Below are 22,829 nucleotides of genomic sequence, written 5' to 3'. Positions count from 1 at the left end.
TGTTTGATGAGAAGCTTGTGGCTGACAGACTGCAGTTCACACAAAAGTTCACACCCACACACAGCCAAGTGCAGAATATCTGATCCATATAATTTAACTCTCCTACTGCTTTAATTACACTACACTTTGAGTTGTTTGGTGAATTCCTGATGACGTTTCTTAATTAAATGTCTTACTACTGCAGCAATGAATTTTTCAAAGGATGCTTATTGTTTTCATTTAAATCACGTTTCATTTCATACATTTCACATTTCATTTCAAACATAAGAACTTTAATTCAGCATCAAAAGAAGGTCAGAAAATGTTTAGGTAAACTGAAAGGAATTTTTAAGGATTAAGTGGTTACACGGATATCTCCTTTGCTAAACAACCTTGCATAAAAATGAAATCTTTTTTCACAAATATACAAGTCAGAAAAAGAATATCATCTACACTGCACCTTAAGGCCAAATACTGAATATGGAGACAGGACCAGGAAGCACACTCACAGTCAATTTTTATTTCCAAAACATTTGTTGTAGACATTGAATGATTAGCTACTCTACGTTCATATTCATTCAGTCTTGATTTATATTCAGTAGACTTTTTAATGAAAATCTGTTGTGATCCATAATTATGTAATCATATGGCAAAAGACAAAATGGCAAAGGACTGCAAAGAAATAACTCATCTCATCTCATTATCTCTAGCCGCTTTATCCTTCTACAGGGTCGCAGGCAAGCTGGAGCCTATCCCAGCTGACTACGGGCGAAAGGCGGGGTACACCCTGGACAAGTCGCCAGATCATCACAGGGCTGACACATAGACACAGACAACCATTCACACTCACACCTACGGTCAATTTAGAGTCACCAGTTAACCTAACCTGCATGTCTTTGGACTGTGGGGGAAACCGGAGCACCCGGAGGAAACCCACGCGGACACGGGGAGAACATGCAAACTCCACACAGAAAGGCCCTCGCCGGCCCTGGGGCTCGAACCCAGGACCTTCTTGCTGTGAGGCGACAGCGCTAACCACTACACCACCGTGCCGCCCTGCAAAGAAATAACTATAAAGAAATTAAGGTCTCTTGGGACTCACTATAAGATCCATGTACAAAATTTTAAACCTTAAAAAAAAACTTTAAAATGTTTAAACTTTTACTGTAAACCTCTTCCCTTGAAAAGGATACTCTATTTAAAAAAAAAGCCAGACTTCATGTTTAAAAAGTGGCTTTCTTTAGAAAACAACAACAACAACAACAACAACATATATTTAGTTTTTTTGGGTGGTGACAAGTGTGCACACGTGGTTTGTAATACATTCACTGCAAGTAAATATGTTACAATATAAGTGTTTATATTATATGGACACAAGTGTATTGCTGGGAAATACGCCACTCGTATTTTTCATACAAGCTACAGCCGGGACTTGGAGAACGAAAACCCTAACATAAATCTCTGTATGCCACTTGTAAAGAAATCAATGAATTGTTTTGATAAATTTGGGTACTTTTTGTTTGTGAATGTGTCTGTATAAAAAAAGAACATCATACTTTGGCTTGAAGATATGAAGTTTATCTTCACATGTTGAAAAACTCACATTTTTCATCTGAAATACATTGTGAATGTGAGTGACATATTTCATGATATTTCACTCCGATGATGTTACTCCCAGTGTTTTCCCACTGTTGTCAAAATGGTGAACCAGTTCAAAATTAAAATTATTTTGATTAACTTCCATATATTCTTTTTGTGGATGTGTCCATATAATATAAAGAACATTACATGGTGACGTGAAGATATGAAGTTTATCTTATCGTGTTGAAAATATTTTCACTTGTTCACTTTGCTCACTTGTGAATATGTTCACCACTCGAAGATAAACTTTATATCTTCAGGCAACCGTGTAATATCATTTTCATATATATATATATATATATATATATATATATATATATATATATATATATATATATATATATATATATATATATATCCTCCTGGGAACCAAGAAAAAAATGTGTCTCTCAATTTCTCTTTTGTTGTGATTTCCTTACTAGGAATTTCTCAGCAACCCTCCTAGTCACATGATTGGAAAGCCCAGGATGTACTCAGGATTCAAGTGAATAGCTTGAAAGAGGAAGAGGGTGTGCATGTAAAACAAATGTCAACTACAGAGGATGCAAGTCTATGGGTTGGTTCTCAGGAGGATATATAAAATTAAAAATTCTACACACACATGAAAAAACAAACAAACCTGAATGAAAATTACTCTGTTATATGCCATACATTTTATATACAGGTATTCCAGCTATTTATGCATTAACTTTATTTAGAAATGTTCTGTTCTGCTGTGTGTGTATTTGTTCTCCATTTTTTGTTTGTTGTACTGCTTACATGACAGCACAAACCACAAGACGTTAGTCAAATGTCTTTGTGCGGCACATTACCACAAAAAACTTCCTTTTTACATGATGTGACAACTACAGCGGCCTCCCACATTTTAAACAACTGTGTCTGACACATGGATAAAATCATACATAGGAACACAATCTCGTTATTTAATGAACCAATTTTAGGTTGGAATGTACTGTAATACTATAATACTATGAAAATTAAAATCATGTCTTTATTCATTTTAAAGCTTCCTTACTATTTATGCCATCAAACATTACTCTTTACAGATGGGCTGTAATTGTTGCTGTCACCACATCTTGAAGTTTGTGAATCAGTATCTCTACAATTTTGTAATATTATAAAGGTAATGCTCAAAATTACTGCAAAGATATCATTTCTAAAATCAGTGTATAACTTTTTCATATAGTCCAGAGATTTCTACTGATTTAAGGTGTTTCATTTTTAATTTTTAATTAATTTTTTTTGCATTTTCCTCATTATGTTAATCTTATCAGTGTTTGAGACATGCTCATTAATATACTTTTTCATTTTCACAAAAATAGCCTTATTTAAGATATTATTAGTTATTCTAAAATGCAGATAGTTCACTGTCTGAACTCTCATATAACATAGTATGGACACATTAAACACTTTTACTGGTAAAAAACTTCAGGCTGCTGGGGCATCAGTGAAAATATGATTTGATTAGCTTTATACATTTTACTCTTTACCTGTTTCTGTAATCGCATTGAGTGGGGTATTCTCAGCCCACAGAGAGTCCTTCTGTTTTTTTGAAGTAGAACTTGTCTTCTGAACTTTAATCAGTAGAATTATGACCACCACGAACAGGAGGCAAAGCAGAGGAATGAGGCTGCCCAGTATTACTCCAGATGAACATGCTTTTTCATATAAAACAGCTATAAAATATTAAAGAAGTATTAATATATTCATAGACAGCCTGTGAAATATACGAGAATGAAATTATCTGAATTACCTTCATGGACGTTGATAGAAAGTTCTCCTGATTTGTCTTCAGCCACCTTCCTCCAGGTGTTAGCAGCTGTCTGTAGCCATTCCACAACCTGACACTGGTACTGGCCATTATCAGAGGGATCAACATTGGACACAGCGAGTGTGTAGCGGGTGGTACTGGGTCGGTCATACACTAAAGTTCTATCAAGGATTGTACTATGTAGAGTGCCATCTCGACTTGCAGTGAAAATGGTCAGGGGAGGTTCATCTCTCTGCCTCCTGGACCAGGTCACTTCAAACACAGACTTATCACTGGAGCGGGAGTTGATCTCGCAATCCACTATAAAGCCAGTCTGAATATCACTAATGTTGAGAAAGCGACTGACTTTGTGTACTTGCAGCTTACTCTCTGTTATGTAGTGACAAAACACGAGGCAAAATTACTATTTTTAAAACACCAACACAAAATGATTAATTATTGTATTGTAGGTAAAAGTAGTCCAAAGTTCACAATCTGCAGTTAAGGTGAATAAATAAAAATGGTCTAAGGAAAATCTTGTGTGTGTACAGAAATAAAATCACAGGAAAGAGTCATACTTTACCTATTTTGTGCACATTGACCAGAGTTGAAACCATTTGTGGAGATCCTCTCTTTTCCCACTTGCCTTCACAGCCAAGCTGGTACTGTTCAACCCTGCACTGGTAGTTTCCACTATCAGATGGATCCAAATTTAAAATAGTAAGATAAAAGGTTTTGTCTGTGGGCCGAGAAAACTGTAGCCTCCCAGTGAGCTGCTGGTTCTCTGATTGGTATTGTAGATGGCCATTATAGGTATGGCTTAGTAAAAAAGTGTTGGCACTGGATCCCTGTTTCTCCACAAACCACATGAGAGTGTAGTGGAAGGTGGGGTCCATTTTATCAGTATTAATAGAACAACTAATGCTCAGCTGCTCTCCCTCTATGGAGTTCTTCTGAGTGACAGGAGTCTCCAAAGTGAAAGCACCTACACTTGATTTCATCTCAGCCTCTACACTAATAGAAAGTTCTCCTGATTTGTCTTCAGCCACCTTCCTCCAAGTGTTAGCAGCTGTCTGTAGCCATTCCACAACCTGACACTGGTACTGGCCATTATCAGAGGGATCAACATTGGGCACAGTGAGTGTGTAGCGGGTGGTACTGGGTCGGTCATACACTAAAGTTCTATCAAGGATTGTAGTACGTAGAGTGCCATCTCGACTTGCAGTGAAAATGGTCAGGGGACGTTCATCTCTCTGCCTCCTGGACCAGGTCACTTCAAACACAGACTTATCACTGGAGCGGGAGTTGATCTCGCATTCCACCATAAAGCCAGTCTGAATATCACTAATGTTGAGAAAGCGACTGGCTTTGTGTACTTGCAGCTTACTCTCTGAAGAATGAAAGCCAAAATCATCCTTTGTTTATGTTGTCTATAATGATTTAAAGATATTAGTACACTTACACACAAGAGAAAAGAACTTACCTAGAACGTGTACACTGACATTGATAAAACCTGATTTGTCACTTGCTTTCCTTTCCCATTTGCTCTTACAATCAGCCTGATACTGATCTACCTGACAGTAATAGCTTCCACTGTCAGATGGGATGGAATTCAAGATGGACAGATGGAAGACATTAATTGTGGGTCTGGAGAAATAAAGTCTATGTTGAAGTTCTGAATCAGATTCTTGGAACTGTAGACGTCCATCATGGCTGTAGGTAAGGAGCTTAACTGTGGACAAACTCTGATCTTGTTTTTGAAAGAACCAGCTCAGAGAGTAACGAAATGTGGGGTCAAGTCCACCAGGCCCCAGTGAGCAGCTCAGTTTCACATGTTCTCCCTCTGTGGCCTCCAACTGAACATTAGATTTATCAATGCTGAAATCACTTTCTGAAGAATAAATGATAAAAGATTGACATCTGTTAATCAAATAATTTACAAAAAAAATATTTCTACACAAACAATATTAATAAATAGCCACTGTGAGCCTAAACAGGGAAGACACCAGAGATCACTTCCAAGCAATGTCTGTCATCCATTCTTAATGCCATGTCCTTTGACATTGCTAAAAACAAACGCGGCAGCTTGAAAAGATGCAGGTTTTGGCAGCATATTTAACAGCAGAACCCATGTTGGCAATCACAATCTTGGCATAGGAAATGGGAAGTGGCTATGACTAAAACTGGAGGAAAATGAGGCAAATTGAAAGAGAGAGAGAGAGAGAGAGAGAGAGAGAGAGAGAGAGAGAGAGACGAGCTGTCATGATGATAAACATTGAAATCAGTCACCAATTATAGATTATAAAACTTGAATATGTCAATAAACAGGGTTGAGAAAAAATTGTTAGCAGTTAATGTATCTTGTTAGTTTCTTCTTCTAATTACATAATCTTTAAGTGTTTTCCATCAGTGACCATCACAATCATTTAAATACAAACTCCATTTCTAGAAAAGTTGGGATATTTTCCAAAATGCAATAAAAACAAAAAGCTGATGCTTGTTAATTCACGTGAACCTTTATTTAACTGACAAAAGTAAAAAGAAAATATTTTTAATAGTTTTACTGACCAACCTACCGTAATTGTATTTTGTAAATATAAATGAAGTTAGAACTTGATCCCTGCAACACACTGAAAACATTTGGGACAGAGGCATGATAACCATTGTGTTACATCACCTTTCATTTTAATAGCATTTTTTAATCATATGGGAACTGAGGATACTAATTGTAGTTTTGCAACTGGTATTTTTTGTTCATTCTTACAAGTTTTCAGTTCTCAACAGTCCATGGTCGCCATTGTCTGATTCTTCTCTTCATGATGCGCCATACACTCAATAGGAGACAGACTGGCAGCAGGTCAGTCAAACACACACACTCTGTATCTACAAATCCATGCTGTTGTAGCCCGTGCAGGATGAGGCCTGGTATTGTCCTGCTGAAATAGCAAGTGACTTCTTGGGAAGACATGTCACCTTGATGGCAACATATATCTCTCTAAAATCCCAATATATGCCTCTGCATCAATGGTACCTTCACACACATGCAACTCACCCATGCTGTGGGCACTGATGCCCCCCATACCATCATAGATGCTGCTTTTGCACCTTTCTCTGATAAACTGGATGGTTGTGTTCACCTTTGGCAAGGAAAACTTGACATCCAGTTTTCCCAAAAAATAAGCTGAAATGTGGACTCATCTGACAACAGCACACATTTCTACTGTCTTTCAATCTATCTGAAATGAGTTCAAGCCCAGAGAAATCTGTAATGTTTCTGCATAGAATCGATGAATGGCCTCCTCCTTGTATAATAGTTTCAGGTTGCATTTCTGGATGCAACGGTGGACTGTGTTAAGTGACGACGATTTTCCGAAGTACTCCTGAGCCCATGTGGCTATATTTGTCACATTAGCATGACAGTTTTGCAAGGAAGGTCATGCACATTCAAAAGTGGTTTCCAATCTTGCCCTTCATGCACTGAGATGTCTCTGAATTCCCTGAATCTTTTCATAATATTATGTACTGTAGATTTTGAAAGACTTACATTATCTGCAATTTTGCATTGAGAAATGTTCTTTTTGAATCGATTAACAATTCTCTAACGAATTTTGGCACAAAGGAGTGAGACACAACCCATCCTTGCTTGCAAAGACTGAGCCTTTGGTGCATGCTACTTTTATACCCAATTATGATAGCAGTTAACCTGCTTATTGTGGAATCTTCCAAAATGGTGTTACTTGAATACCTTATAAACTTTTTAGTCTTATTTTGCCTCAGTCCCAACTTTTTTTTTAATGTGTTGCCGGCATCAAATTGTAACTTCATTTATATTTATAAAGTACAATTGAGTTGGTCAATAAAATTATTAAAAATCTTTTCTTTGTACTTTAGTTAATCTACACAAACCTTTATTTAACTGACAAATCACAGATTTTTGTTTTCATTGCATATTGAAAAATAGCCCAATTTTTCTCGAAATGGGGTTTGCACAATTTTAGTCAGAAAAAAATTACCTTCGGCTAATAAAAACAAACAAACAAACAAACAAACAAACAAACAAACAAACAAACAAACAAACAAACACCAAGAACCTTTCTGTGCAACCCACAATGCCTTCAAGACATTTGATGGAAAACAAACCAACTCAACAAGCCAGGTAGCTCTCACCAGGTAAATGTCATGCACCGATGCTGTGGAATAATTCATTATGCACTACATGAGTTACAGCATGAGGTGGAAAACACACTGCCATTAATGTTTATTTTTCATAGACAATGGCCCAAGAGTCACAAAAACTCTTTTTTCCATAAAAACAGAAACTTGTGAATTGCAACTTACAATTGACTGAAAAAATATGCCAGTCTAAGATTTATATACAAGTGGCCTGTAGATCACAGGATCTGTACAAAATCTTAAAAAAAAAAAATAATAATAAATTGGTGTTGATGTGCCAGAACACAGAAAGATGCAATTCTAGAATTTGGAAATGGCTACATTTTATTATAGAGGTGAATAAATTCTACAGATATACAACCCCAATCCCAAAAAAGTTGAGATGCTGTGTAGAATGTAAATCAAACCAGAATGCAGTGATTTGTAAACCATTTTCTACCTAGATTCAATTGAATACAATACAAAGAGAAGCACCCACAATGTTCAAGCTGATAAACTTTATTGTTTTTTTTTTGTAAAGCTACACTCATTCTGAATTGATGTCTGCAACACATTCGAAAAAGTTGGGACAGGAGCCTGTTTACCACTTTCCTTTGAAAAACTCTTAATAAGCATTTGGGAGCTGAGGACATTAGTTGTTGATGTTTTGAATGTGAAATTCTTTCCCATTCATGCTTTATATATGACTTCAGTTGCTCAACAGTCTGGGGTCCTCATTGTCGTATTTTACACTTCATAAATGCACCACATATTTCCAATGGGAGGCAGGCAGATCAGTTAAGCACCCACAATCTTTACTATGAAGCCACACTGTCATAACACATGTAGGATGTGGCTTGGTATTGTCTTGCTGAAATAAGCAGGGACATCATTGAAAAAGACATCATCTGGATGGCAGCAAATGGCTTTTGTTTTGCATTTGTAGATGGAGTGACAAACTGTGTTTCCCTACAACAGTTTTCTGAAGTGTTCACGGGCCCATGTAGTAATATCCTTAATACAATCATGTCAGTTTTTTTACAGTGCTGCATGAGGGATTGAAGTTCATGAGTGTTCAATGTTGGTTTTTGACCTTACATGCAGTGATTTCTCTGATTCTCTGAATCATTTGATGATATTATGGATTGTAATTGGTGAAATCCCTAAATTCCTCAAAACTGTGTGTTGAGAAATGTTGTTCTTACAGTAAATTGTTGGGCTGTTTGCCCATGTAGCTTTTTACAAAGTGGCAGGGGCGCAGATACGTTTTTTGAACTGGGGGGGACAAAGCTGCCAGCAAACCAACCCCACCCCTACCCCCAACATGTGTTGTGCGAGGAATATACTCTGATGCCCTCAGGGCGGCAACATTACTCAGCTAAGACAAAAAAAACATCACTCCTTCATCCCTGCAACCGTTAGCTTAGGTCTACTAATAAATAAAGAGTAGGAATAGAGCACACCTGTGATGTCTGGTGCTCTCATGTGCTATTTACCACTGACACGACAGGATGTCATGTGGGTTGAATGTGTGTGTGTGTGTGTTCTGGCCAGGACAATGATAACATTTTAACATAGCCTATGGAAATCCAAAGTTTACACATTATCATCACGCACAGAAATTGCAAAACTGCAAAACTAGTTTTAAAACTGCTAAGTTCCAACTATTAAACAGAGCGAGAGGCTGGGCTACGTGTGTGTGTGTAAAGTGTAAACCAGTGCATCCTGACTTTCTAACTATGCCTGTGTGTTGCGTGAGCGGCAGTCAGTCAACAACTCTTCGCAAAGTTTCCTTATGAAACAATATGCTCGCTGAAATTATGGCAGGGAACGCCAGATTAAACATTAAAACTGCCTTCTGAGCACTGTATCTACAGGCTACCACCGAAAGAAGGAGGCTACCAGAAGGGCATCTCTACTCCGTACGATTTTACTTTCACTACGACATTACTTTGAACAGACTATCAAAAAATTGCAAGGTGATATGATAAAGTAAGGCACAGTTTACTTACAGTTGTTGTTTTTTGAAAAAACGATGCAATCGTTTTCTGCCTTTTCGGTTAAGCACCCTTCATCATGCCGTGTTGGGGTCCTGAACTAGGAGCTGTCCCCGATATGCCTGTCAAACTTGTTGTGGGTAACCATAGCAACCAAGCTCGAGCTCGCAACCTGTGCAGTCTGCGCAGCTCAACCAACCAAATATCAGTCTTTGTTTTGTTTTATGTGAGTTGTTGCAACTACGTATGTACTGCTGTGCACCTCAATAAACCGAATGGTAATTAGTCTTTTGATTTTTCCGTGAGGTTTGCCTTATGCAAAGAAAGACAGCATAGATGTTTTTTCCTCCCTATAAGTGGGGGGGACCGAACGAGGTGAATTTAAATCTGGGTGGGACGAATCCCACCCATCCCACCCTCTATCTGCGCCCGTGCAAAGTGGTGAACCTTGACTCATTCTTGCTCGTGAACAACCAAGCCTTGCCAATTACCAATTAACTTATTTATCTGTAGAATGTTCAAAACAGGTGTTTTTTGAGCATTCCACAACTTTCCCAGTCTTTTGTTGCCCCTGTCCCTTTTTTTTTGAATGAGTACATCCATCCATTATCTGTAGCCACTTATCCTGTCCTACAGGGTCACAGGCAAGTTAGAGCCTATCCCAGCTGACTATGGGCGAGAGGCGGGGTACACCCTGGACAAGTTGCCAGGTCATCGCAGGGCTGACACATAGACACAGACAACCATTCACACTCACATTCACACCTACGGTCAATTTAGAGCCACCAATTAACCTAACCTGCATGCCTTTGGACTGTGGGGGAAACCGGAGCACCCGGAGGAAACCCACGCGGACATGGGGAAAGCATGCAAACTCCACACAGAAAGGCCCTCGTTGGCCGCTGGGCTCGAACCCAGGACCTTCTTGCTGTGAGGCGACAGTGCTGACCACTACACCACCATGCCGCCCCAAAACAAAACAATACAGAGTTTATCAGTTTGAACATGAAATATCTTGTCTTTGTATGGAATTCAGTTGAATATAGGTTGAAAAGGACTTGCAAATCATCATATTCTATTTTCATTTATATTTTACACAACGTCCCAACTTTTTGGAATCGAAGTTGAACCATGACTATTGGTGAGATTTACCAACTGACCAGCACATCAGTTTATATGGCTGAGTTTTCTACTGTATTGATCTGTGGTAGCATAAACTTTTGTAGTCTGTGTTGTAATCAAGTAAAAGTGCAATGCAAATGTGCAATATACCTTTTTCAAAGACATTTATTTCCATCGTGACAGACTTTGTGTCAAGGCTATACCAGATGCCATCAGGATCTTCAATCCATTCCTGTACTGAACAGTGGTACTGTCCACTGTCTGTTGATTTCACCTGTTGTATCATCAATTGGAAGGTCTCTCTCTTGGTCCTTCTCATGCTGATTCTTTCATCCATCTCCAGAGTGACCACCCCTTCTGGATCCATTTTCAGCAGAGTTTGTGAACCATGTGTCCATGTTACCTCAAAACGGGAAGAATTAGAGGTTGCTGAGGTCACCAAGCAATCAATCAGTCTGTCACTATTAGCTTGGATGTTCAGAGGAGACTTAAAGGTGGTGGAGACAAACAGTTTGCTGACTGAAATGCACAAAGGAAGAGAAGAATAGAATTAGTCAGTTTATGCTGTAAACCTTCAAATTTCCTTAAACTTAAAGCTGACCAAAACCCAAAAAATAAACTCTGTTTGCCAATCATGGCAAGTGCCTTGATGTGTCCCCCAACGCACACAAATTTTAATTAAAAATAAAACTTTATAACAACAATTTGTTCATTTTAAAAGTTGCGGTATTGTTAAAAATAGGTTTACCTGAGCGTGATGTAGCTTGCACACTAGTACATCGTTTGCTTTAGTAATATAGAGCCACTGACTCAGAATTTTTTTGTAGTTGTGCTGTGCAAACATGGAAAATGTGCCGGAAAAAAAGCAATTCAACCGTATATATTTGAACCAGAATATGAATCCGGGGAGGAAGAAACAAACAGTGAAAGTGATTTCAGTGATACTGGAAGTGATGAAATGCTGCCATTTCACCGCTTGCGCCTTTAAAGTAATATCCTTTATAGGACTGGGGATGACAACAAATGATTTCCCTTTGTGACATTCGGGCTTATTTGTACATCCAAATGGTTGACACTCAGGCATCTTCAGGGTTGTTTACAGCAATTTAGAAGTGATGTAGAAGTGATGTATCCACTAGATCTCAGCCTCGGTAAGACATGTGGTGTGTAAGTTACATCACAATCTCGGATTCTCTCGTGTAATTTGTAATCAGAGTGCAATATTTAAACTTCAGACAGAGTAAGATGGCAGTGCCCAGGGAAGTTTTATTTTAAAAGAAAAGTATCTGTACACAGTATATGGGTACAAATATGAACAAATGAATAATCGAACATGTATGTTATCTGTCAATATGAAGGAGTTTATTTTTTGGGTTTTGTTTGGCTTTAAGGATTTAGAGCATAACTCTATGCCATTTAGATATCCCAAAGCACAGGTTCCGAACCCTGGTCCCGGAGTAGCCCCTGTCCTGCACATTTTAGTGCTTACCCTGCACTATCACACCAGTGTCAATTCATGAAGTTAATTGGCTGATTAATTAAATCAGATGTGTTGGGAACAGGGAAATTAGATTAAAATATGCAGGGCAGAAAATTCTCCAGGACCAAGTTTGGGAACATCTGTTCTAAAGGGGTTGCATAAATAACTGAAAATTTAATTCTTACCAGGTCTGCGTATAGAGACGGCCAGTGTATTGGACAGTTTCTTGCTTTTCTGAATATTTTTGTTATATGCATCAATCTGGCACTTGTAACGTCCCTCTTGCCGCTTACTTGCTCTCAACACCTTGAGAATATAATCTGTGCCTAATTCTCGCACTTGAGTTTCTAGCTGATAGTCCTGCTGCTCTGCTCCACAGGATATGCCCCCAGTCTGGTCACTACATATAATGTCTTTTTGAGCAGTTGTACTGTGTGGTTCAAACTTCCAAGTCACAGCTAAGGCAACTTTAGGTGCTTTTACTGAACAAATCAATTTTATTACCGAGTTTTCAAATGCATTTATGTCACGACTTTTCAGGCTCACTTTTATGAGAGAATCTAGAAAGGAAAGAAAAGGAGGTGAAAAATTAATCATCAATGTTTAAGTCACAAAGTCAGCCATATTGAAAGGTTTGTTAGCCAACACAGTGAGTTAAAGACATCTCATCTCATTCTCATCTCATTATTCTCTAGCCGCTTTATCCTGTTCTACAGGGTCGCAGGCAAGCTGGAGCCTATCCCAGCTGACTACGGGCGAAAGGCGGGGTACACACTGGACAAGTCGCCAGGTCATCGCAGGGCTGACACATAGACACAGACAACCATTCACACTCACATTCACACCTACGGTCAATTTAGAGTCACCAGTTAACCTAACCTGCATGCCTTTGGACTGTGGGGGAAACCGGAGCACCCGGAGGAAACCCACGCGGACACGGGGAGAACATGCAAACTCCACACAGAAAGGCCCTCGCCGGCCACAGGGCTCGAACCCGGACCTCCTTGCTGTGAGGCGACAGCACTAACCACTACACCACCGTGCCGCCCCGAGTTAAAGACATTGATTAAATATTTTCTAATTACTTTTATTTAAAGAAAATCAGTGACATCAGTGAAATTGCCTCTCTCTCTCTCTCTCTCTCTCTCTCTCTCTCTCTCTCTCTATATATATATATATATATATATATATATATATATATATATACACACACACACATATATATATATATATATATATATATATATATATATATATATATATATATATATATATATATTCTTAAATGCTATTTAAGTCAGTTTAATAACACTGGTAATGAAACTAGAATCAGATATAACTCATCTTATTGCAGGAAATCATATCTCAGTACTGACTACTTCTTTACATCTTGCTGACCCACTTTCTCCTTCCTGTGCTGAACAAACGAGAATTTGACTTACCAATAGAATTAACAGAAACCTGGCCTTGCTGTGACTGGCTGTTCACTTTCTTCAGGTTGTCATTGCTCTCCATGCTCCACTCAGACACAGTGCACATATATTCCCCGCTGTCAGACAGAAGAGCTCCATTTAACTCCAAAATGAAATCAGTAGCATTAGAACGAAATGTACGCAAGTCTCTGTGTTCATACTGAGCCCCGACAGCTCCCATCACCCCCTCACGACTCAGGGCTATGACATCGCTGAAAGAGCTGCCTGTAAATTTTTTGTGCTGCCATGACACAGACAGCAGCCCTTTGGCTCCAGAGACACTGCAACTGATTTGTAGTGCTTCTCCTTCAATCACATTAACCTGCTGCTTTGTCATGACCACAGACAAACCACTCTCTTGAATCAAAATACAAGAGAATTACAGATTAGTTGATGCATAGTATATTTGCAGAGGTACATATACATTCTGATATATAGTTGCAAGAAAAAGTTTGTGAACCCGATGGAGTTACCAGGGTTTTTGCACTGGTTATTCATAAAAAGTTGTCTGATCTTCATCTGTGTCACAATTATACTCAAACACAATCTGACCAAACTAATAACATAGTAGTTTGTACTTTTCAAGTCTTTACTGAGCACACTTAACTTCTAGATCCTCCTTTAGCAACAATAACCTCCATCAAACATTTTCTGGAGTTGCTTATAAGACTGGCTTAACAATGAGGAGGAATTTTGGACCATTCCTTCACCACAAGACTGTTTCAGGTCATCAATATTTTGGACTGTCTTGATTAAACAGCCTTCTTCAGATCAAGCCACAGCATCTCAATTGGGTTAAGGTCAGGACTCTGACTTGGCCATTCCAAAACATGAATTTTCCTCTTTTTTGGCCATTCTTTGGTTGATTTATTTCTGTGGATTGGGTCATTGTCTTGTTGCAACACCCAAACTATCTTAAGATTGAGGTTATGGGCTGCAGCTCTGATATTCTCCTCTAAAATGTCTTGATACAGTTTTGAGTTCATTGTTCCTGCAATGATTACAAGGCATCCAGGCCCTGAGGCAGCAAAGCAACCCCAAACCATGATGCTACCTGCACCACGCTTCACAGTTGGAATGAGATTTTGGTGTTGGTGTGTAGTGCCTTTTTTCCTCCAAACATAGTATTTTTGCCAAAAAGTTAAACTTTTTAGTTAAACTGTCTCATCTATCCACAGAATTTTCCCAGAAGTGTTGTGAAAAATTCAGGTTTTCCTTCTTTCTTTCTTTCTTTCTTTCTTTCTTTCTTTCTTTCTTTCTTTCTTTCTTTCTAGCAAACTTGACACATGTTGCAATGGTTTTTGGGCGGCAGTGATTTGTTCATGGTGTCCTTTCATTAACACCAGTGTTTTTCTGATAGTGGACACATGAACAAAAACAGCTTGTAATGTTTTCTACAGGTCTTTTACTATTGCCCTTAAATTCTTTTTCAACTTTTTCAGGATTACCCATTGTACTCTTGTGGTGATCTTTGGAAGATGCCCACTCCGACAGAGAGGAGTATAGTCCTGAATTTTTTCATTTGTAGACAATTTGGCTTATTGAGGATTGATAAACACACAGGTCTTTAGAAATGTTTTGTAGCATTTTCCAGCTTTGCACATCTCTCTAGTGCATTTTCTCAGGCCTGTTAAAGTTGACAGGATCAAGGCAAGGTTCATACTATTCAATTGTTCTTGAGAAGAACAGATTTGACAATAACCAGACTTTGTGTGTCTTTATTTGAAGGGCAAAGCACCTGTACAACCCATATTTTCCATCTCATCTCCTTAATTCGAACACCAATTTTTACTTTTTCCAGCCTGCACTGTAAATAATTACTCAATATGTTTGATACAGACCTGAAAATTACTACTGTATGTGTGTTTTTAGTTTGGTCAAATTGTGATTGTTTGTAATTGTGACTTGATGACAATCAGACCATATTTTATGAGTAATCAATGTAAAAACCCTGGTAATTCCAAAGGGTCCACAAATTTTTTTTAAATTGCAACTGCATTTAATGGTTGCTGTGTACTTATTTTGGTTTATTGCATGATATTTTATGTTAAAATCATTGAATTCAATGTTATATTACAGTAACGATAAAAAAAAGTGTCTAACCTTTGGCTCTGATATTTACAGTTTCTTCATGTGATAGCTGGCTTTTTCCTCTGATAAAGGACCCAGTCTCTGTCTTCTCCTCTTGTACAGCTTTGCAATGATACACACCCTGATCTTCAGCCCTAACTGGTTGGAGAGTGAGAACAAAGGTTCTATCCCCCTTCTTCACAGGTCTCAGCTCACCATCATTTTCTCTTTTCACGTAGGTGTTGGCTACAGACAGCACACCAGAGGGACCAATTTGAGCCACTTCCACGTTGTTTCTCAGCCAAGTCATGGAGAAGAAATATCCAGGAAGGTTCTGAGCCTCAATGCTGCAGTGGATCTCCATCACATCTCCTTCCTTAAGGACCCCTTTCAGAACCCGAATTTGAGTAACAAAAGATCCCACTCTAGGAGCTGTGTCTGGCACAAAGAAAACACAGAGAAATTGAGATATAAAATCAATCACATTTTCTGAAGTGCCATTTTTAAAGGATCTTAATATTAGCATGAACCAAGCACAGTAAAAGTTCAATACAAGTATCCAGTTCATAAATTTTACCTAGAGCTTTGACCTCTATGTTGGAGCTTGTGGTGTTCTTGTGACAAATCCTAAACCAAGCGCGATCTGGGTCTTGGACCCACTCGTCAGCCTGGCAATAGATCTCGCCACTGTCAGACTGCTGTACCTGACTTATCTTGAGTCTGTAGGTGGTGTCTTCTATCTTCTCCATATGTATGAGCCCAGAACGATATCTGTCATCAAAATCTGGTCCAGGTCTCACGGTTAAATCTCGGTCCAAACTGATGATAGGCCTGGTGTTAGTGCTACCACGCAGATACCATGTGACAGACAGATGAGTGTGTTGGAAGGTCTGACTGGAGACTTGGCATTCTAGTTGAAGGGATTCACCCTCAGAGATGCTATGAGACGCAGGTCCAGAGTAGGATGCCATCAAAGTATCCTCAATCACTGTCGGACATATAGAATTAATTACGCTTGGTTATACAGCTTGTCTGATGTGTTGTACTGGGAGAGAACAAATAAGCCTTAATATTTTTCTTAGACATGTATGAAAAATATAAATCCATAAAACAATATCAGACACATTATGACTCATAACATATGATCACCTGGCATATAGAAAAAAGAGAAAAATAAAACAAGTTACCATTCACTGTTGTTGCCGCACTGTAGAGTCCTAAATACGCCGTATCTGTATTTGGAGTGTAACATTCATATTTTCCAGAATCTTCTGCTTTCAGAGACTTAATGTGGAAGATAACCGAAGTCCCTGACAGCCTTTCAATCACTATGTTTTTCTCACGCACTCTTGTATTGTACACTGCATAAGCATAATTTGGGTCATTCGTGCTGATAATCTGGATTGCATGATCTGGTTTCTGTGGTTTATAGACTAAAAATTCAAAAGTTTGAGTCCTTGTATCCTTAAGGCCACTAACATTACAGGAGATGGACATTGGAAATCCCTTAACACGGTACAATGGACCATCCTGGATCTGTACTGACTGCTGACCTCCACAAACATCTGTAAGGGAAAAACAAGCATTATCTAGTAAAGCAAGTTCATATTTATCACTAATACATACATATATATTATATATATATACACAACCCTGATTCCAAAAAAGTTGGGACAAAGTACAAATTGTAAATAAAAATGGAATTGCAATAATTTACAAATCTCAGAAACTGATATTGTATTCACAATAGAACATAGACAACATATCAAATGTCGAAAGTGAGACGTTTTGAAATTTCATGCCAAATATTGTCTCATTTGAAATTTCATGACAGCAACAAAAAAGTTGGGACAGGGGCAATAAGAGGCTGGAAAAGTTAAAGGTACAAAAAAGGAACAGCTGGAGGACCAAACTGCAACTCATTAGAAGAAGAAGAAGCCTTTATTTGTCACATGTACACTCAAGCACAGTGAAATTCCTCCTCTGCATTTAATCCATCTGAAGCAGTGAATACACGCATGCGCACACAAGTGAGCAATGAGCACACACACATACCCAGAGCAGTGGGCAGCTATGCTACAGCACCCAGGGAGCAGTTGGGGGTTAGGTGCCTTGCTCAAAGGCACATCAGCCATGATACAAAGGGAGGAGAAAGTGCTGTTCAATTCCCTCACGTTTTTCCTGCCAGTCCCAGGAATCGAACCCAAGACTGCTTCTCTAACCTTCAGGCCATGGCTGCCCCCAAGTGCCCCCATGACTATCACTGTATCCTGCTACTATGGCAGAAAGCAATTAGGCAGCCAACCCATTTTTCAAAAAATATGCCCTTTCTCCTCTTATATTAAAAATTTGATGCTTTACACAGGATCAGATAAAATAAATGGGGGGGGGGGGGGGGGGGGGGACTCAGTAACTTTTACAACCCCGATTCCAAAAAAGTTGGGACAAAGTACAAATTGTAAATAAAAACAGAATGCAATAATTTACAAATCTCAAAAACTAATATTGTATTCACAATAAAACATAGACAACATATCAAATGTTGAAAATGACACATTTTGAAATTTCATGACAGCAACACATCTCAAAAAGTTGGGACAGGGGCAATAAGAGGCTGGAAAAGTTAAAGGTACAAAAAAGGAACAGCTGGAGGACCAAACTGCAACTCATTAGGTCAATTGGCAATAGGTCATTAACATGACTGGGTATAAAAAGAACATCTTGGAGTGGCAGCGGCTCTCAGAAGTAAAGATGGGAAGAGGATCACCAATCCCCCTAATTCTACACCGACAAATAGTGGAGCAATATCAGAAAGGAGTTCGACAGTGTAAAATTGCAAAGAGTTTGAACATATCATCATCTACAGTGCATAATATCATCAAAAGATTCAGAGAATCTGGAAGAATCTCTGTGCGTAAAGGTCAAGGCCAGAAAACCATACCGGGTGCCCGTGATCTTCGGGCCCTTAGATGGCACTGTATCACATACAGGCATGTTTCTGTATTGGAAATCACAAAATGGGCTCAGGAATATTTCCAGAGAACATTACGGTATCTGTGAACACAATTCACCGTGCCATCCGCCGTTGCCAGCTAAAACTCTATAGTTCAAAGAAAAAGGCGTATCTAAACATGATCCAGAAGTGCAGACATCTTCGCTGGGCCAAGGCTCATTTAAAATGGACTGTGGCAAAGTGGAAAACTGTTCTGTGGTCAGATGAATCAAAATTTGAAGTTCTTTATGGAAATCAGGGACGCCGTGTCATTCGGACTAAAGAGAAGAAGGACGACCCAAGTTGTTATCAGCGCTCAGTTCAGAAGCCTGCATCTCTGATGGTATGGGGTTGTATTAGTGCGTGTGGCATGGGCAGCTTACACATCTGGAAAGACACCATCAGTGCTGAAAGGTATATCCAGGTTCTAGAGCAACATATGCTCCCATCCAGACGACGTCTCTTTCAGGGAAGACCTTGCATTTTCCAACATGACAATGCCAAACCACATACTGCATCAGTTACAGCATCATGGCTGCGTAGAAGAAGGGTCCAGGTACTGAACTGGCCAGCCTGCAGTCCAGATCTTTCACCCATAGAAAACATTTGGCGCATCATAAAACGGAAGATACGACAAAAAAGACCTAAGACAGTTGAGCAACTAGAATCCTACATTAGACAAGAATGGGTTAACATTCCTATCCCTAAACTTGAGCAACTTGTCTCCTCAGTCCCCAGACGTTTACAGACTGTTGTAAAGAGAAAAGGGGATGTCTCACAGTGGTAAACATGGCCTTGTCCCAACTTTTTTGAGATGTGTTGTTGTCATGAAATTTAAAATCACCTAATTTTTCTCTTGAAATGATACATTTTCTCAGTTTAAACATTTGATATGTCATCTATGTTCTATTCTGAATAAAATATGGAATTTTGAAACTTCCACATCGTTGCATTCCGTTTATATTTACAATTTGTACTTTGTCCCAACTTTTTTGGAATCGGGGTTGTAAGTCTAGCATGTACATGACATGACTACAATCAGGGTTGTTTATATATATATATATATATATATATATATATATATATATATATATATATATATATAAACAACTGTAAAGAATTACTGTGTTGTTAAGAATTTAACATTCATCAATGTGAGCTTGTGACTCAAGTTCATGATCAAAATGTGCGCTTTTTTCTTTCTTTATTTATTTTTATGTCTGCAGCCAATCCATCCATCCATCCATCTATCCATCATCTGTAGCTGCTTTATCTTGTTCTACAGGGTCGCAGGCAAACTGGAGCCTATCCCAGCTGACTATGGGTGAGAGGCGGGGTACACCCTGGACAAGTCGCCAGGTTATTGCGAGGCTAACACAGAGACAAACAACCATTCACACTCACATTCACACCTACGGTCAATTTAGAGTCACCAGTTAACCTAACCTGCATGTCTTTGGACTGTGGGGGAAACTGAAGCACCCAGAGGAAACCCACGTGGACATGGGGAGAACATGCAAACTCCACACATAAAGGCCCTCATTGACCACTGGGCTTGAACCCAGGACCTTCTTGCTGTGAGGTGACAGTGCTACCACCGTGCTGCCCCAACCTATATATATGTATATAATGTGAAGTGAATATCTTAAAGAATAGTAACTTCTAGTTTCTGCTACCAAATGCACAAACACATTTTAGTTTTATGAAATGGCTAACTAGTGTAGGCTGAGTTCTGTTTGGAGTCTGCATCCTCTTACGATTCCTCAATGCACTTCTTCTGCTCACCTGACTAGTCAGGTCAACACATATTAATTTTCCTATGCTTGTTTGCACATTTTTCAGTAACCAAAGCTCACTTCTTTTTTCACTGCCACAATACTCACACTGACACATTTCACTCCCCTTATAAACCTAATTTTCTGTAGACAAAGAACCTTAAAGAGACAGACCTAAGTGTCTAGGGACACAGAACACATATATGAGACATTTACTTTTTTTAATCATATAACTTGTCAGATTTGGGCGGCACGGTGGTGTAGTGGTTAGCGCTGTCGCTTCACAGCAAGAAGGTCCTGGGTTCGAGCCCCGTGGCCGGTGAGGGCCTTTCTGTGCGGAGTTTGCATGTTCTCCCCGTGTCCGCGTGGGTTTCCTCCGGGTGCTCCGGTTTCCCCCACAGTCCAAAGACATGCAGGTTAGGTTAACTGGTGGCTCTAAATTGAGCGTAGGTGTGAATGTGAGTGTGAATGGTTGTCTGTGTCTATGTGTCAGCCCTGTGATGACCTGGCGACTTGTCCAGGGTGTACCCCGCCTTTCGCCCGTAGTCAGCTGGGATAGGCTCCAGCTTGCCTGCGACCCTGTAGAACAGGATAAAGCGGCTAGAGATAATGAGATGAGATGAGACTTGTCAGATTTATAAGTGATCATTCTTATACAGAAATCTGTGCAATAATTCAGTGTGTGAAATTGCTATCCCTGCCATCCCAGTGTTCAGCCACTGAACTTCCATTTTATACACACACGTGAATAGCTGCTGTACGATGGGGAATGTTAGACCAAAAAACAGAGAGGCAGAAGAGGTTATAAATATTGATTTAGAGTGTTTTTCTTAGGAGACATTTTCTTAAAATGCTCTTTCTTAGGGAGACAAACAATTTTAAATGAGATTCAGGGTATTTTATTTCTGCTAGTGCTACATATAATACATATAGAACATGATGTATTACACACATGCAAAAAAAAAAGGCCAAATATAAATGAAAGACAGAATCCTGAGTTCTTTTCTTCTTACATCGATAGGTTTTAATCATTAATTTGTTCATCTACAGTAACTGCTTGATACTGTTTGGGGTAACAGTGGTTCCAGAGTATAACCTGGGAATACTAGACTTAAGGTGGGAATACAGCCTGGATAGGACTCCAGTCCATCACAGGGAACTACACATTCACAGCTATGGGCAAATATAGCATAGTCAGTCCACCTGGAAAACAGAGACGATCCATGTGGACAGAGTGAGAAATGCACTGAAACTCAGCAACCCAAGCTCAGGATTGACCCAGGGACCCTGGAGCTGTGAGGCAGCAGCACTAAACACTGCACTACAATTCTGCCCAATTTTATTTGCTTGATTTATTTTTACACATTCATTCATTCATTCATTCATTCAAATCTTCAAATCGTTATTCCTTGTACTGGAACCAGCATTGTACAGTTGTACTTTCATTACACTATGTGTGCATGTTGTTGAGAAATATGTCAGGATATGTGAAAGCAGAGCAGACAGTGTGTCTCAACAGTTGAGTAAAAACATATGTTGCTTCACCTTTTTAAAGGAATACATTATTTGTATCATAAAAAGTATACAATTTGATTATCTATGTGAAGTGAACTTTCACGATTCTCAAAGGTCTTAAACATATTCCTGGCACTCTTTTTACATTAACTTTAGAATTTAGATTAGTAGCATTAGTTTGTTATAGATACGAACTCACTAGTCTGCAGGAGTCCTCCGAGGCACATCAACAGGAGCTGCCACATCTGAGGCTGAAGAAGAACCATCTTAAACTGCACAGGCTCAGTTTAAGTCAGCATAAAACCATTACTACATGCATGTAGGATGTGCTGAAGGTTTTGCTGTAAATGAAACCATCTCAAACTTCATGCAAGCCAAGAGGAAATGAGAACAGACGTGGGTTTCCGGTTGTCATGTACATGCTAGACTTACAACCCCGATTCCAAAAAAGTTGAGACAAAGTACAAATTGTAAATAAAAACAGAATGCAATGATGTGGAAGTTTCAAAATTCCATATTTTATTCAGAATAGAACATAGATGACATATCAAATGTTTAAACTGAGAAAATGTATCATTTAAACAGAAAAATTAGGTGATTTTAAATTTCATGGCAACAACACATCTCAAAAAAGTTGGGACAAGGCCATGTTTACCACTGTGAGACATCCCCTTTTCTCTTTACAACAGTCTGTAAACGTCTGGGGACTGAGGAGACAAGTTGCTCAAGTTTAGGGATAGGAATGTTAACCCATTCTTGTCTAATGTAGGATTCTAGTTGCTCAACTGTCTTAGGTCTTTTTTATCGTATCTTCCATTTTATGATGCGCCAAATGTTTTCTATGGGTGAAAGATCTGGACTGCAGGCTGGCCAGTTCAGTACCC

At 39.0% G+C, this 22,829-nt stretch overlaps 1 protein-coding gene across 1 annotated transcript; it reads right to left on the bottom strand.

Moving 5' to 3' along the window:
- Positions 1-479: 479 nt before the first annotated feature.
- Positions 480-22,298, bottom strand: LOC132891709 (immunoglobulin superfamily member 3). Its single transcript, XM_060929570.1, has 11 exons — positions 22,145-22,298; positions 16,851-17,228; positions 16,241-16,651; positions 15,697-16,101; positions 13,564-13,950; positions 12,307-12,681; positions 10,792-11,160; positions 4,854-5,261; positions 3,954-4,760; positions 3,374-3,760; positions 480-3,296 (listed from the first exon to the last, which is right to left on the bottom strand). The coding sequence occupies exons 1-11, from the start codon at positions 22,209-22,211 to the stop codon at positions 3,100-3,102; spliced, it is 4,191 nt and encodes a 1,396-aa protein (XP_060785553.1). The 5' UTR covers positions 22,212-22,298; the 3' UTR covers positions 480-3,099.
- Positions 22,299-22,829: the final 531 nt, after the last annotated feature.

Source organism: Neoarius graeffei, chromosome 9 (assembly GCF_027579695.1).
Source record: "Neoarius graeffei isolate fNeoGra1 chromosome 9, fNeoGra1.pri, whole genome shotgun sequence".
NCBI lineage: Eukaryota > Metazoa > Chordata > Actinopteri > Siluriformes > Ariidae > Neoarius > Neoarius graeffei.
This window is presented reverse-complemented; position numbering and strand designations above follow the sequence as displayed.

Bases quoted from the DNA above. Each gene is read 5' to 3' on its own strand.
- LOC132891709 (XM_060929570.1), bottom strand. From the start codon at position 22,211: ATGGTTCTTCTTCAGCCTCAGATGTGGCAGCTCCTGTTGATGTGCCTC. The intron at 3,761-3,953 runs GTAAAGTATGAC...ACTACATAACAG, and splicing joins GGTCAATGTGCACAAAATAG to AGAGTAAGCTGCAAGTACAC. The intron at 3,297-3,373 runs GTAATTCAGATA...AATATTTTATAG, and splicing joins TTCTATCAACGTCCATGAAG to CTGTTTTATATGAAAAAGCA.